Source organism: Mandrillus leucophaeus, unplaced genomic scaffold, assembly GCF_000951045.1.
Source record: "Mandrillus leucophaeus isolate KB7577 unplaced genomic scaffold, Mleu.le_1.0 Scaffold929, whole genome shotgun sequence".
Lineage (NCBI taxonomy): Eukaryota > Metazoa > Chordata > Mammalia > Primates > Cercopithecidae > Mandrillus > Mandrillus leucophaeus.
Window position 1 is genome coordinate 294,433 of NW_012110130.1, and position 17,264 is coordinate 311,696.

At 45.7% G+C, this 17,264-nt stretch overlaps 1 protein-coding gene across 1 annotated transcript in view; it reads left to right on the forward strand.

Annotated features, from left to right (window-relative positions):
* FBXO10 (F-box protein 10) overlaps positions 1–17,264 on the forward strand; it is a 69,225-nt gene that overhangs the window by 20,918 nt on the left and 31,043 nt on the right. Inside the window, exons 3-4 of the mRNA XM_011970111.1 lie at positions 12,514–13,104; positions 16,698–17,260. Coding sequence (XP_011825501.1) covers positions 12,520–13,104; positions 16,698–17,260 — 1,148 coding nt within the window. The 5' untranslated portion in view covers positions 12,514–12,519. The remainder of the gene's footprint in view (positions 1–12,513; positions 13,105–16,697; positions 17,261–17,264) is intronic.

Genomic DNA, 17,264 nt, shown 5'->3' on the forward strand with positions numbered 1-17,264 from the left:
TTTAAAAACCAGCAACAGCTGGGCATGTTGGTTTGCTCCTATAATCCCAGCACTTTGGGATGCCGAGGCAGCAGGATCACTTGAGCCTGGGAATTTGAGGTTGCAGTGAACTATGATCACAACACAGCACTCCAGCCTGGGTGACAAAGTGAGACCCTGCAAAAAACAAACAAAAAACACCACAACAAATGTGGAGCAACTGTGCTTCTTATTCTTTCTTGGTAGGAGTGTAAAATAGTATAGTCTCTCTGGGAAAAGAACCTAGGAATTCCATTCCTAAGTACTGACTCAAGAAAAATTAAAACATGTCCACAAAAACACTTGCATAAGAATATTCACAGCGGCAAATTATCCATAATAACCCCAAACTGAAAGTAATTCAGGTTTCCATCAAGGAGAATTAATTTTTTTAAAACTGTTGTATATTAACACTTAATACAATGAAATACTACTGAGCAGTTAAAAAGTGAACTACATGCAATGAAATGAGTGACTCTCAAAATACTATGCTGAACGAAAGGAGCCTTACACAGAAGAATACATACTGCATGATCCCATTTATATGCAATTCTAGAACAGACAAAACTAATCTGTAGTAGAAAATCATGATAATAGGAATTTGAGGAGATAAGAGAAAAAAAAACAGTGGTTGCCTCTTGGGGTTGGGGTTGGAACTTGACAGAAGAGTCATGAGAGAACTTTCTAGGGTATTCCATTTCTTGATAGGGAGTTGTATTGCACATACGAATGCATTTGTCAGTTCTGCAAATACACACTATGGTACATCCATAGCACGGAATAGTCCTCAGCATCATAAACAAACTTTTGATGCACACCATAAGTAGGATGAGCCTCCACTGAATTACATTGAATGAAGAAAAGCCAGTCTCAATAGGTGACACACTGTATAATTCCACTTATATAACATTTTTGAAATGATACAATTTTAGAACTGGAGGACAGATTAATGGTTGCCATTAATTAATTCTGTTAGGGACAGAAGAGAGGAGGCAGGATGAGATGTGTATAGTTACAAAAGGGCAACACAAGGGATCCATATGGTGTTGGAACCATTCACCGTCTTTACTGGTAGTAGATACACAAAGTTACACAGGTGATAAACTTGTATAGAACTTAATACACATGCACAAGTGAGTACAAGTAAAACTGGAGAAATCTAAATTAGATGTTGGACTATATCAATGTCACTATGCTAGTGTGATATTATACTATAGATTTGCAAAAGGTTACCATTGGGGTAAACCAAGCAAAGAATGTTTCTTGTAACTGCTTGTGAATCTACAATTTTCTCAATGAACATTTTTTAAAGACAGCTTCTTAAAGAAGCTGTTATGCTATCTTGACATACCACATAGCAAGGAAGCTATCAAAGGGTACAGGGGTTGTGCCAGAAGGACTGAGGAACCAATGTGGGGCCAAAGATAGCTTCGTTTGAATTTTAATAAAAGTAGGGATTTCAAAGACTTGAAACTCATAAAGTACGTTTTAGTCCATGACTTCATAATAATAGTTTAAAAACATACACTTGGCCAGGCGCAGTGGCTCACTCCTGTAATCCCAGCACTTTGGGAGGCTGAGGCAGGTGGATCATGAGGTCAAGAGATCGAGACCATCCTGGCCAACATGATGAAACCCTGTCTCTACCAAAAATACAAAAATTAGCTGGGCATGGTGTCCCGTGCCTGTAGTCCCAGCTACTCGGGAGGCTGAGTCAGGAGAATCGCTTGAACCCAGGAGGCAGAGGTTGCAGTGAGTCAAGACTGTACCACTGTACTCCAGCCTGGTGACAGAGCAAGAATCCATCTCCAAAAAAAAAAAAAAAAATATATATATATATATATATAACCTGAATTCCTGAATTGTTCACTGCTGTGCTCTGAATATGTCCCCCCAAAATTGATGTGTTGGAAACCTAATCCCCAATGCAACAGTGTTGGGAGGTAAAAGGTCATAAGGGCTCTTCCTCATGAATGGAAGGGTTTGTGGGGATGCATTCTCCATTCTTCTGCAGTGTGCAGACACAGATTTTTATCCCTCTTGCTTTTCTACCTTCCACCATCTAAGAACAGAGCGAGGACGTCCTCACCAGGTGCCAGCACCTTGATCTTGGACTTCCCAGGCACCAGAACTGTGAGAAATAAATGTCTGTTTTGTTTTGTTTTGTTTTTTTCTTTTTTTGAGACGGAGTCTTGCTGTGTCATCCAGGCTGGAGTGCAGTGGCGTGATCTCGGCTCACTGCCAGCTCTGTCTCCTGGGTTCACACCATTCTCCTGCCTCAGCCTCCTGAGTAGCTGGGACTACAGGCGCCCGCCACCACGCCTGGCTATTTTTTTTTGTATTTTTAGTAGAGATGGCATTTCACCGTGTTAGCCAGGATGGTCTCAATCTCCTGACCTCGTGATCCACCTGCCTCAGCCTCCCAAAGTGCCGAGATCACAGGTGTGAGCCACCGCGCCCGACCATAAATGTCTGTTCTTTATAGATGAGTCAGATTCAAGAATTCTGACACAGTTGCACTAAACAGACTAAGACATAAATTGGTACTGGAGGAGTGGGGTGTTGCTGTAACAAACACCTAAAAATGTCGAAGCAACTTGGAAACAGATAATGGGTAGAGGCTGGAACAGCTTTGAAGCAAATGCTGGAAAATACTTCATTGACATGAACGCCACATTAAGGGTGGTTCTGGCCAGAGCCTGGGAAAAGAAGGGATATAGGGGAAGCCTCATTCTTCTTACAGATTACTCGAGTGGTTGCAACAGTGAAGACTAGTCTGATGAGGTCTCAGACAGAAATGAGGAATAAGGTACTGGAAACTGGAAGAAAGGTTATCTTTCTTATAAGGTGGCAAAGAATTTGGCTGAATCAATGTCTGTGTCCTAGGACCCTATAGAAGGAGAAAAGAGAGAAAGCTAGGAAAGCTAGGTGATTTGGCAGAAGAAATCTCTAAGCAGCAAAACATTCACAATGTTGCGAGACTGCTTCTAACTGCTTATAGTAAAATGGGAGAAGAAAGGATTTAAAGACAATTTATAATTAAAAGGGAAGCAGAACACAAAGATTTGAAAAACTCTCAGTCTGGTTATGTAAAGAATTTTTAAAATGGTTTAGAAGAGAAAACCAAGGGTGTGGCCAAGTGACCATTTGATTTTCAAGGCTGCTTCTGCCGTCACAGGCCTTGAATGCTAGTGCTATGAGGGCAAACCAGCTTAAAGGGACAGGCCCAAGGTACTCTTGGAACCTTGGAGCTCATTGCTTAGGGATGTTTCAGGCCTCTGTTCCCTGGTCACCCCACTGGTGGCTCAAGCAGGCCCAGGTGTGGCTGGGCTACAGATCCCAGGGCACAAGCAGTCTACCTTGGTGCTATCCCCGTGGGGCTAACTGTAGACTTGCCGAGTGCAAGAGCTGTGGAGTCATCTGTGCCTCTACCTAGATTTCAAAGGATGCTGCAGGGAGCCCCTATTTGGGCTCCAAGTAGAGTGACCTAGTGGAGTCTTGGAAGCAGGGCCACTAGCACATAGCACCAGCCTGGGAAAGCCACAGGTATTAACTGCAAACCTTCAGAGCTGTGTGGGCTATGTCTAGCAATGCTGTGGAGGCAGGGCCTTCCAGGGCCTTGGAGACCCAGCCCCCAATCCATTGTGTCCAGAAGGTTGGACATGGAGTCAAAGAAGATTATTCTCCAGCCTTAAGATTTAGTGTTGTTTGCCCTGTTTTGGACTTGCTTCGGACCAGTGACTTTTTTCTTCTTGTCTGTTTCTCTCTTGCAGTGGGAATGTCTATCCTGTGCTATCCCACCATTGTATTTTGGAAGCACATAGCTTGTTTGATTTTACAGGCTCACAGCTGGAGGGGAATTTGCCTTAGGATGAATCATGCCTTGACTGTCATCCATATCTGGTTTAGATGAGACTGTGGACTTAGACTTTAAAATTGATGCTGGAACAAGTTAAGACTTTTTGGGGCTATTGGGATGGATGCACTTTGCATGTGAGAAGGACATGAATTTTGAGAGCCAATCACTTTCAGAGAACAACAGGGAACCCATCCATTATCTTGAAAACTGAGAAATAGGCTGGATGCAGTGCCTCATGCCTGTAATCGCAGCACTTTGGGAGGCCGAGGTAGGTGGATCACTTGAGGCCAGGAATTCAAGACCAACCTGGCCAACATGGGTAAACCCCATCTCTACAAAAACTACAAAAATTAGCTGGGCATGGTGGTGAGCGCCTGTAGTCCCAGCAACTTGGGAGGCTGAGGCAGAGAATTGCTTGAACCTGGAAGGCTGAGATCATTGAACCTTCCGTGAACCTGGAAGCCAAGATCACGCCACTGCACTCCAGCCTGGGCAACACAGCAAGACTCTGTCTCAAAAAAAAAAAAAAAAAAAAAAACACCAAAAAACGGAAACAAAACAAAAGAAGAAAACTGAGAAATAAAAGGAAAGCATCAAGCTGGCTCTTCCTGTATGTACTGTGCCACTGGATAACCAAATAGTGGATGAATAGAATTACAAAATCTCCTTATAAAATTATTTCAGCTAATCAAAGCCAAATGAGTTTTGATTGGGCTTGGTTTTTGTTTTGTTTTGTACTGTTTTTGGTGTTCTTTGGTGAATTAAGAGTATTAACATTTCGTTACCACCAATGAATTGCTGGATAGAGGCATTGAGCACCACTGGCTACTAACATCAAAAAAGAGACAACCAGAAATGTGGCTCCTAATAAAAAGGTGCAATGCCACTTGTAGTGTTGCTAAAGGGGTTGAGCCTGAGTTTGAGCAAGCCTCTGGATCCAGCTGCCAGCATGCAGGAAGTGCAGGTGACAGGAACAAGTGAACTCTCCTTCAGGTAATGCGTACTGTCAGCAAAATTCAGACCATGAGAAACTCTGGTCAGATGAGTCAGGGTTTTCAACAAATAAATTGTAAAGAAAAGATAGAGGGGAACCGGCAGATGAAATGAGAATCAAAAGACATATCAAAGCCACAAACTTGGCCGGGCGCGGTGGCTCACGCCTGTAATCCCAGCACTTTGGGAGGCTGAGGCGGGCAGATTACGAGGTCAGGAGCTCGAGACCATCCTGGCTAACACAGTGAAACCCCGTCTCTACTAAAAATGTGAAAAACTTAGCCAGGCGTGGTGGTGGGCGCCTGTAGTCCCAGCTACTCGGGAGGCTGAGGCAGGACAATGGCGTGAACCCGGGAGGCAGAGCTTGCAGTGAGCCAAGATCCCGTCACTGCACTCCAGCCTGGGCGACAAAGCAAGACTCCTTCTCAAAAAAAGAAAAAGAAAAAGCCACAAACTTAAGGACAAAACTAAAAACTCTGGCCTCTAAGGATGCATAATGAGGTGATAAAACCATAAAGAAATGCTCAGATGTGAATTCTACACAAATCAAGACTGAACTTACTTTTTGAGGAAGGGTTGGAATGGGGGACACAGAGAGGCTTTTAGGGCGCTGGCAACATTTTGTGTTTGATTCAGGTGGTGGTGAACAGGATACTTGCCTTGTAAAATGATTCCCTAAACTACACATTTGCTTTGTGTGATCTGTGTTTTGTTTCACGTTTAAAATGTTGGCTAGAGCTGTTCTCCGGGTGCTATAGGAGCCCAGGGGAGTCACTTAATTTCTGAGGGGAGAGGATAAGGAAAGGTCCTCTGAAAGGTATTATTGGGAAGGCGAGGGTAGGTTGGGAGCAATGTCAGAGATGAGGCTAGAGAAAGACAAGCTCACAACTGATCTTCTGTACTAGGCTTGACCCAGGACTCCATGGGGAACCACTGAGGAATTTTAAGCCAACAAGTGACAAGATCAGATTTGTATTTTAGAAAGATCCCCGGGCGCAGTGGCTTACACCTGTAACACCAGCACTTTGGGAGACTGAGGCGGGCGGATCATGAGGTCAGGAGATCAAGACCATCCTGGCTAATACGGTGAAACCCCATTTCTACTAAAAATACAAAAAATGAGCCGGGCATGGTGGCACATGCCTGTAGTCCCAGCTACCCAGGAGGCCGAGGCAGGAGAATTGCTTGAACCCAGGAGGCAGAAGTTTCAGTGAGCCAAGATGGCACCACTGCACTCCAGCCTGGGCAACAGAGGGAGACTCCGTCTCAAAAAAAAAAAAAAAAAAAGACTCTGTCATAGTAATCCAAACCAAAGAAGTAATGCAGGGACAGGGAGGTTAGTGAAGAAAGTATTGATAGGAGAGATTGCTTAAGGAGGCAAAAACACAGGACTTCAGAGAATATTGCGTAGAGAGGGAGGGAAGGAGGGAGAAAAGAAATCAAGGAGGTTTCTCTAGTTCTGTCTTGGGCAGCTAGGTGGAAAATGATGGTGTTATTATTAACCCAGGAATACAGTATAGGTGGCGGAGCAGGGATTGGGAGAGATGATAATATATACTATTTAAAAAATGGAGATGATGTTTACATGCAATGATATGCACAGAGCTGAAGCATACAATCCAGTGAGGTTTCTATTTTTTATTTTTTATTTTTTGAGATGGAGTCTCGCTCTGTCACCCAGGCTGGAGTGCAGTGGCACAGTCTTGGCTCACTGCAACCTCTGCCTCCCAGGTTCAAGTGATTCTCCTGCCTCAGCCTATCAAGTAGCTGGGATTACAGGCATGCACCATCATGCCTGGATAATTTTTGTGTTTTTAGTAGAAACGGGGTATCACCATGTTGGCCAGGCTGGTCTCAAATTCATGACCTCAGGTGATCCACCCGCCTTGGCCTCCGAAAGTGCTGGGATTACAGGCATGAGCCACCGCACCCAACCTCCAGTGAGGGTTTTTTGATGTATGCACCCATATAACTAACACACCAGTCAAGATATAAAACATTTCCTTCACCCTAAAGTTCCCTTGTAACCCCTTCCAGTTAATCTCCACCATGCTGGCAAGCACTGTTTTGTTGTGTTTGTTTTTTGAGACAGGGTTTTGCTGTCGCCCAGGCTGGAGTGCAGTGACACCATCAGCTTATTGTAACCTCAAACTCCTAGACTCAAGGGATTCTCCCACCTCAGCCTCCTGAGTAGCTGGGACTACAGGTGGACACCACCATGCCTGGCAAAACTTTTTTAACTTTTTTGTAGAGACAGAGTCTTGCTATGTTGTCCAGGCTGATCTCAAACCGGACTCAAGCTGTCCTCCCACCTCAGCTTCCCAAAGTGCTGGCATTACAGGGGTGAGCCACTGTGCCTGGCCTAAGCGCTATTTTGATTTTTTATGATCAAGGCTAGTTTTGTCTTTTTTGTTTGTTTTGTTTTGTTTTTTGAGATAAGTGGCTTGCTCTGTCACCCAAGCTTAAGTGCAGTGGCTCAATCCTGTTTCACTGCAGCCTTGATTTCCTGGGCTTAAGTGATCCTCCCACCTCAACCACCCTAGTAGCTGGAACTACAGGTGTGCGTCACCACACTCAGCTAATTTTTTGTTTTTTGTTTTGTTTTGTTTTTAGAGATGGGGTCTCAGCATGTTACCTAAGCTGGTCTCAAACTCCCGAACTCAAGTAGTCCACCTACCTGGACCTCCCAAAGTGCTGGGATTACAGGCATCTGCCACTGCGCCCAGCCCCAGCATATTATTTTTGAGGTTCATACATGTTCTTGTCTATATCAATGGTTTATCCCTTTTTATTGCTGAATAGTACCCGGTCGTACAAATACACCAGAACTTGTTTATCCACACTTCTGTTGATGGACATTTGGGTTGTTTCTAGTTTGTTTGTTTGTTTTACTATTATGAATACAGCTGCTGTAAACATTCTTGTCTAAGTCTTTGTAAACACCTATTTTCATTTATCTTGTATAAATAACTAGGAGTGGAATTCCTGGGTCATAGGATAGGTCTGTATTTAACTGTAGAAGAAACTGAAACACTTTTCTAAAATGATTCTAAGGCCAGACGTGGTGGCTCACACCTGTAATCCCAGCACTTTGGGAGGCCAAGGCAGGCGGATCACTTGAGGTCAGAAGTTTGAGACCCGCCTGGCCAATATGGTGAAACCCTGTCTCTACTAAAAATACAAAAATTAGCCAGGCATGGTGGCACGCACCTGTAGTCCCAGCTACTTGGGAGGCTGAGGCACGAGAATTGCTTGAACCTGGGAGGCAGAGGCTGCAGTGAGCAAAGAGCATGGCCACTGCATCCAAAAAAAAAGAAAAAGACATTTCTAGGAGTTACTCCATGATTTCTCAACCTATTAGTGAAGGTCTTTTGCCAACTTTGTTTTGTTTTGTCTTTCACTATGTCTTCTCCCCTCTTATTAAACTGTCAGCAACTTGAGCACAGAGACCATGTCTTAATCCCGATTTATTAATATTTTCTCTTAGGACCTGTTACATAATAAGGCTTAATAGATGTCTGTCAGATGAGTGAACGAACAAAATTAAACACAGAAGTTAAGTGGAAAATTAGAATAATTTTCATAGCAGGTGATCCCTACTACATCTGATGAAGTCTTGCCTTGAACATGTGCAGCCCAGCCTTCAGCCTAGGAACTGCCCCTCCTCCCCCACCCCCTCTGTGCTATTCAGTCTATTCTGGTACCTCGCCTCACAAATGCAAGCCTCTTCAGCAGCGCAGAACTCAAATCTGCCTTCCTGGTGGGACTGCCACTCTGCTTGGGCTCCATCTCTTTACACCATAGTAAGAAAGTGCCTCAGAATGAACGCCAGGATGTTCTTGGCACTCTCACCTCCTATGTTTCCTTTCTTTCAAAACTCAGTCTTGTTTTTTTTGAGATGGAGTTTCGCTCTTGTCCAGGCTGGAGTGCGATGGTGTGATCTCAGCTCACTGCAACCTCCGCCTCCCGGGTTCAAGCGATTCTCCTGCCTCAACCTCCTAAGTAGCTGGGATTATAAGTGTGCACCACCACACCCGGCTAATTTTGTATTTTTAGCAGAGACAGGGTTTCACCATGTTGGTGAGGCTGTTCTTCAACTCCTGACCTCAAGTGGTCCACATACCTCGGCCTCCCAAAGTGCTGAGATTACAGATATGAGCCCCCGCACTCAGCCAAAAGTCACAGTCTTGAGCAGCTTACTGCTCAGTGCCTGAAAACACATATTCACTTGCCTCATATATTTTGTCCAGCTTTATAGTTGTTTATGGCAGGAAGGGAATATCCAGTTTCAGTTATTCTGTCATGGCCTGAAGTGGAAGTGAGGGTTCCATTTTGGACATGATGTTCAGTTTTTGGTATCTATGGAACATCCAGGTAGAAATGTCCAAAAGAGAATTGGATATTCACGTGTGGAGCTTGAAAGATGATTGGGGCTAGACATTTGGATTTTGTAGTCATGCATTTCCAGTGGCAGTTGAAGCCAAGGGAATGGACGTGAATTGCTCAGCTACAAAGTGGATAGAGAATGAGTAGAAGAACAATTTTCTCTTAAAAAGCCTGAACGGCCAGGCATGAGGCTCATGTCTGTAATCCCAGCACTTTGGGAGGCCAAGATGGGCTAGATCACAAGGTTAGGAGTTCGACACCAGCCTGACCAACATGGTGAAACCCCATCTTTACTAAAAATACAAAAAAATTAGCCGGGCATGGTGGTGCACACCTGTAATCCCAGCAACAGCTACTCAGGAGGCTGAGGCAGGAGAATCACTTGAACCTGGAAGGCAGAGGTTGCAGTGAGCCGAGATCGCGCCACTGCACTCCGGCCTGGGTGATACAGCGAGACTCTGTCTCCAAAAAAAAAAAGCCCGAGAATGTATAACTAAAGAAATAAATGAAGAACAGGAAACATCAGTGTCATAGAAGCTGCCATAAATAAACTGGTGTCCATCTTGGGGAGTGGCAGATGCCAACTTTTCTCTCTTAGTAAAGTCTCACTGGTGATCATTAGAGAAGAACCTACTCACCTGGGCTCCAGTATGAATGCAGAATTAAAGCCACGCCTGTCTTGAGGAAGGTCAGCATTTCTTCCAGACATAATCATACATTTGTGCTCCTAGCCTTCTTGGGGCTTAGATAACTGACAAGTATGATTAGCATTTTCATAAAATTGAGAGGATACCCAAGGCCCTAGAGAGGTCAACAATTTGATGAAGGTCAGTTGTTTCTAGTCCTACTTTATTTATTTATTTATTTATTTATTTATTTATCTATCTATCTATCTATGAAATGGAGTCTCACTCTGTCACCCAGGCTGGAGTGTAGTGAGGCAGTCTTGGCTCACTGCAACCTCTGCCTCCTAGGTCCAAACGATTCTCCTGCCTCAGCCTCCCAAGTAGCTGGGATTACAGGTGGCCACGACCACGCCCGGCTAATTTTTGTTTTGTTTTGTTTTGAGACAGAGTCCTGCTGTGTCGCCCGGGCTGGAGTGTAGTGGCACGATCTTTGCTCAGTGCAACCTCCACCTCCCGGGTTCAGGCAATTCTCCTGTCTTAGCCTCATGAGTTGCTGGGACTATAGGCACACGCCCCGAAGCCTGGCTAATTTTTTTGTATTTTTAGTAGAGACAGGGTTTCACTATTTTGGCCAGGCTGGTCTCGAACTCCTGACCTCAGGTGATCCACCTGCCTTGGCATCCCAAAGTGCTGGGATTACAGGCACGAGCCACTGCACCCAGCCAAATTTTTGTGTTTTTTAGTAGAGACGAGTTTTCACCACGTTGGCCAGGCTGCTCTGGAACTCCTGACCTCAGGTAATCCACCCACCTTGGCCTCCCAAAGTGCTGGGATTATAGGCGTGAGCCACCATGTCCGGCCATTTTTCTAGTTTCTGCTTTCTAGTTGTCTAGGGACTTGGGTTTCAGACTTGGAAGTTGCTCTAGGTCATCTACTCGGTCCCCTTGTTTTTTAAGTGGGAAAATTGACACTCATAAATGAGAGACCTTCAACTAGGTATAAAAACAAGTAAATGAAGCCAGCTTACATCATCAGGGATATCTGATGGCATTCAAAGGGCAAGGATAAAGCTGGGCTTTGAGAATAGACTAGAGCCATGACCTGCAGTGCTATAGAAAACTGGACGGCCCTTGCTTCTGCCCTTTTCTCTGCTTTTTTCTGTGTCTCTAATTTATTCTTCTCTCAATGTAGATCAGCTTCTTCTGTCTTTTCTCCTCCTATGCCCCAGCCTGGGGAAAATGATCACCAGAGGCTATTCCTGAGTTTATAGCTTAGGAAAGAGGCCACTCATTCCCCACCATTCAGGAATGAGGCCAGCCTGATTCTAGAATTGCAACTCCTGTTCTCCTGGGAAAGGTCTCGATGGCCCCTTTAGAACCATCCAGAGTCCAATCAGTAGCAGTCAAGGGGTCGGGGATCCTTTGTTCTACACACACATCTGCGGGGAGCCTTACCTCTATAATCATGTGATTTAAATCACTGGTAGGGGAGAAGAAGATTTTCCAGAAAAAGCAATAGGTAGGTGGCTGGGCAGCCAGCCCATAGGGGTTCAGAATAACCAATTAACTGCTCAGGATAACCAATGGCAGAGCCAGGACCAAAACCCACAGCATCTGATTCAGCAGTAGTCTTTCCTGGGGCTGCCCCACATGGGGAAACAGTAATTACTTGATCTGGGAATGAGCAGAGACAGAGAGATGGACAGTCACTGCCTCAGTTCTTTCCTAATAGTATGAAGAGATAGAGGTCTCTTCCCTGAGAGTGTAGGTGATCCAGAGCTCTAGGAGCCTAACAGCCAAAGGTGTGTTCCCTCTTAGGAGTCCAGACTCTTCTAGTTGCAAGTCATAGAAACCCAAATCAAACCAGCTTGAGCAAAAGGGGGATTTAGTAGAAGGCCATTGGGATATCCTACAAAATTGAAGGAAGAACTGTAGATTCTAAGACATCTTTAAGAATCTGGAATCGGTGCTATCAGGAGACACACACGCACGTGCTCACCTTGTTTTCTTCCTCTTTTTAAAGTGTCATATTTCTGTTTGGCTTTTATACCACAAAGTTTCCTCCACACGGTGGTGAACCTGGCAGTTCTGGAGTCATAGCCTCATAACATCTGACCATAGAGAAAAGAGAGTCTTCCTTGCTAATTCCTGGTAGAAAAATCTAGAGTAGGATTCATATTGAAAGGATGGGTCCTCTGACTGGCTGGGCCTTGTTTATTTGCTCACCCTTGGGCTCAGGAGATGGCAGGGGGTATTTTAAGAAAGGTACTGGAGGCCGGGTACGGTGCCTCACACTTGTAATCCCAGCATTTTGGGAGGCCAAGCTGGGCAGATCACCTGAGGTTGGGAGTTTGAGACCAGCCTGACCAACATGGAGAAACCCGGTCTCTACTAAAAATACAAAATTAGCCAGGTGTGGTAGTGCATGCCTGTAACCCCAGCTACTTGGGAGGCTGAGGCCGGAGAATCGCTTGAATCTGGGAGGTGGAGGTTGTGGCGAGGCCGAGATCGTGCCATTGCACTCCAGCCTGGGCAACAAGAGTGAAACTCCATCTAAAAAAAAAAAAATTTAAAAGGGGGACTGGTAAGTAGGATAGACAGAGATCTCTTTTGTTTTGTGTCTGTCTCCTAGGTGACCATGGAGGCTGGTGGCCTGCCCTTGGAGCTGTGGCGCATGATCTTAGCCTACTTGCACCTTCCCGACCTGGGCCGCTGCAGCCTGGTATGCAGGGCCTGGTATGAACTGATCCTCAGTCTCGACAGCACCCGCTGGCGGCAGCTATGTCTGGGTTGCACCGAGTGCCGCCATCCCAATTGGCCCAACCAGCCAGATGTGGAGCCTGAGTCTTGGAGAGAAGCCTTCAAGCAGCATTACCTTGCCTCCAAGACATGGACCAAGAATGCCTTGGACTTGGAGTCTTCCGTCTGCTTTTCTCTGTTCCGCCGGAGGAGGGAACGACGTACCCTGAGTGTTGGACCAGGCCATGAGTTTGACAGCCTGGGCAGTGCCTTGGCCATGGCCAGCCTGTATGACCGAATTGTGCTCTTCCCAGGTGTGTACGAAGAGCAAGGTGAAATCATCCTGAAGGTGCCCGTGGAGATTGTAGGGCAGGGGAAGTTGGGTGAAGTGGCCCTGCTGGCCAGCATTGATCAGCACTGCTCAACCACACGCCTGTGCAACCTCGTCTTCATGCCAGCCTGGTTCTCACCCATCATGTATAAGGTGGGTGTCCACATCAATAGATGGCCTTTCTAGTCCTGACCCCAGGGGCTTGGCCTCTTTTCTGGGTTTTTAATCCCTTTTTTGGTTGGAATTGAAAGTTAGGAGTTATTATTATACTCATACTCCTCTGAGTGCTGAACCAGTTGAGAAACAGGCACAGTGATCAGTAGAGCTCAGAATTCTGCTTTATTCCTGGTAAAGCTGTATTTAAAAATGGCTTGGGCTTGGAACCAAAATTCTTTTGCACCTCTTCCCTTTCCAACTGGACCAACTGGAGCCACCAGTGGAGCAGCTAGGCGGGAAAGCCGGGTTCTGGGAGCATGCTACTTAGTGACAGGAAGCAGAAAGCACATTAGCTGCTCGTGGAGGCAGGCCCGAGCGAGAGCCACAGAGGAAAAAGGCTATACAGGACTAGTCACCTTCAGCACATGAACCCCACACCCTGTATGGGATCAAGGGAGGGCAGGCTTTTACCATGATTTGCTAATTCTCAAGGGCGATGGTGAGAAGGTCAGGAAATATTTGTCCAACACATTCCTTCTGTGAACTCAGAGCCAGAAGATGGTTCAAAGTAAAGCAGGTATCCAGGTGTTGGTAGTTCCTGGCAGAACAGTCTATAGCTTATACATTGCCTAGAAACTTGGATTATGTAGGCAGTCAATAAAAATTACATCGCTTTCCTGCCTGCTCATAAAAAATAAAAGATTTTTGGCCGGGCGCAGTGGCTCACACCTGTAATCTCAGCACTTTGGGAGGCCAAGGCAGGTGGATCACCTGGAGGTCAGGAGTTCGAGACCAACATGGTGAAACCCTGTCTCTACTAAAAATACAAAATTAGCGGGGCATGGTGGCAGCAGGAGAGTAACGCAGGAGAATCGCTTGAACCCGGGAGGCCGAGGTTGCAGTGAGCTGAGATCCTGCCATCACGCTCCAGCCTGGGGAACAAGAGTGAGACTTCGTCTCAAAAAAAAAAAAAACGGCCAGGCGCGGTGGCTCAAGCCTGTAATCCCAGCACTTTGGGAGGCCGAGATGGGCGGATCACGAGGTCAGGAGATCGAGACCATCCTGGCTAACACGGTGAAACCCATCTCTACTAAAAATACAAAAAACAATTAGCCTGGTGTGGTGGTGGGCATCTGTAGTCCCAGCTGCTCTGGAGGTTGAGGCAGGAGAATGGTGTGAACCCGGGAGGCAGAGCTTGCAGTGAGCTGAGTCACTAGCCACTGCACTCCAGCCTGGGCGACAGAGCAAGACTCCGTCTCAAAAAAAAAAAAAAAAAAGAAAACTATATATATGTATATATATATGTGTGTGTGTGTGTATATATATATATAAGATTTTTTTAAGTATATTGTCATTATTACCAATAACAATTGTCTCTCATGTTTGTAATGATCCTTATACCACTGGTCATTTATAACAGACATATGTCATATGCATGCCATATGCCTTATAGCCATTATCTCATGGGTTCCTCTCCACATGTCTATGAGATAGGTAATGTCATCTGATTTTATAGATGAGGAAATGGAGGTTCAGCAAGATTAAGTGTCATATCAAGGTCTCAGACTTAGTAAGATCCAAAGCCTATTCATAACCTAGGTGACTTTCCATCTGTCACCTCATTGGACCCCCACAGCAAACATGTGTGTAGATGAAGTAGATGTAGTATCCCTATTTTGCAAATGAGGGCTACTGAAGGTCAGAGATGGTAAGTAACTTTCTCAAGTGGGTAATTAGGGAAGTTAGATCCCAAATTCAGGCCTTCTCATCTAAATGCTTATAAAATTACATCATGCTATGTTACCTAAAAGCTTAAAAGCCTGTGTTTTAGTCCTAGAGTATTTCAGAAGAACTGATGAACTTCCCGGTGCTGCTCTGCAGGCCCAGAAGGAGAGTTTGTTTCTGGAAAGAAACAATGTTCCAGACCCTTCACATTGTGTAATGCATTTATTCTTAGAGTAATATTTTGATTTCAGCCTCTACTTCTCCCTCAGAAGTACAACCATAGATCCTCAAGGGATGAGGCCTGGCATTAGACTTGTTCGTAGCCTGCCCTCTGGCTTAGTGCTTAGCATATAACATACGTTCGTTAGTATTCAGTCCGTGATTGTTTTTCAACTAAAGGAGGCACAGGGGCCTGGGATGGTCTTGCCTGAAAAATGCAAAGCCCAAGGCGATTTCACAGCAGTTTTCAATGACTTCTAAGGAGAACCTTAGCAGTGGCTCTGCATCTCCAGAGAGCTGGCTTTTATCTTTAGAGAGAAAATGGATTTAAATAGCAAGGAAAAATTAGGTTAGCCATAAGGAAGAACTTGGAGAAGTTAAGGGGGCTTAAATTCTGGGACAATCTATCAAAGATCACTGCTAGAGAATTTTAAAAATTGTTCAAGGGGTAAGTACGTCTGGATTATTAAATAGAATCATGAGATAGTCCCTCATTTGATGGTTCAAATACATCTGATGAAGTACGTGTGAAATCCAGAAACAGGTCTTTTTCAGGAATAGAGAGTGAATGGGCCTCACCAAGACTGCTTCTCAGTCGGGCCCAGAGAGCCAAGGGGCCCAAATGAATTAGGCAGGAGAGTTTGGCACTGCCCCATCTCCACCCCAAACTCTTGAGGACACTCTGCTCCTTGTGTCCCTGACCCCAGATGATAATAACTGACTTTGACTGAGTGCCAAGTTTGTGCCTAGCATGGTGCTTTGTGAACTAGTGAGCCCCATGCTGCAGACAAGGAAACTGAGGCTTAAAGAGGTGAAGTCATTTGTCCAAAATAACACTTGTCAACCCCCAGAGCCCATGCTTTTTTTTTTTTTTTTTTTTTTTTTGACACTGAATCTTGCTCTGTCGCCCAGGCTGGAGTGCACTGGCGCGATCTCGACTCACTGCAACCTCTGCCTCCCAGGCTTAAGCTATTCTCATGCCTCAGCCTTCCAAGTAGCTAGGACTATAGGCGCACGCCACCACACTTGGCTAATTTTTGTATTTTTAGTGGAGATGAGGTTTCACCATGTTGACCAGGCTGGTCTCGAACTCCTGACCTCAAGTGATCTGCCCATCTTGGCCTTCCAACGTGCTGGAACTACAGGCATGAGCCACCACACCTGGCAGAGCCCATGCTTTAAACTACTGTTCAGTGCTTCCTGGCGATGGCAGTATACTTTGTCCTCTCTCTTTAGAGACATGTTTTGCTGTGCACCACATGCATCAGTTGCCACACAGAACTCTTTGCCAGCACATGTGGCCAGGCCTCTCTCACTGCCTGTCCCAGCCCTGGCGCATGGCTTGAGACTTGAGGTTTTAGGAGGAGTCATGATGCAGTGTGAACTTCTCTGCCATCATCTACTTGTCTCTCTTCCTTTGAGATTAGAAGGATGGAGGTGCAGGCAGCTCCAGTTTCCCTCCCTCTCCGATGCAGAGCAGCTCCCCAGTTCATTTTGGGGACAGCTGACGTCCAGACCCCAGTGGGGAGGGGAAGATGATCAGCAGAACAAATGGCCTTTCCATGTTCTACCCTCCTTAAAGGGCAGCTAGAGTCCAAAACAAATCTCATCCCTCTTACAGCCATTTTCTTCTTTTCATTCCCCAGACAACATCAGGTCATGTCCAATTTGACAACTGCAACTTTGAGAATGGGCACATCCAGGTCCACGGTCCGGGTACTTGCCAAGTGAAGTTCTGTACCTTCAAAAACACTCATGTCTTCCTGCACAACGTGCCCCTGTGTGTCCTGGAAAACTGTGAATTTGTGGGCAGCGAAAACAACTCTGTGACTGTTGAGGGTCACCCATCTGCAGATAAGAACTGGGCCTACAAGTATCTACTAGGGCTTATCAAGTCCTCACCCACTTTTCTCCCCACAGAGGACTCTGACTTTTTAATGTCCCTGGACCTAGAGAGCCGGGACCAGGCCTGGAGCCCAAAGACCTGTGACATTGTTATCGAGGGCAGCCAGAGCCCTACCAGCCCAGCCTCTAGCTCCCCAAAGCCAGGCTCCAAGGCAGGCTCACAGGAGGCAGAAGTGGGTAGTGATGGTGAAAGAGTGGCCCAGACCCCAGACAGCAGCGATGGAGGCCTGAGTCCCAGCGGTGAGGATGAAGATGAGGACCAGCTGATGTACAGACTATCCTATCAAGTGCAGGGCCCACGCCCTGTA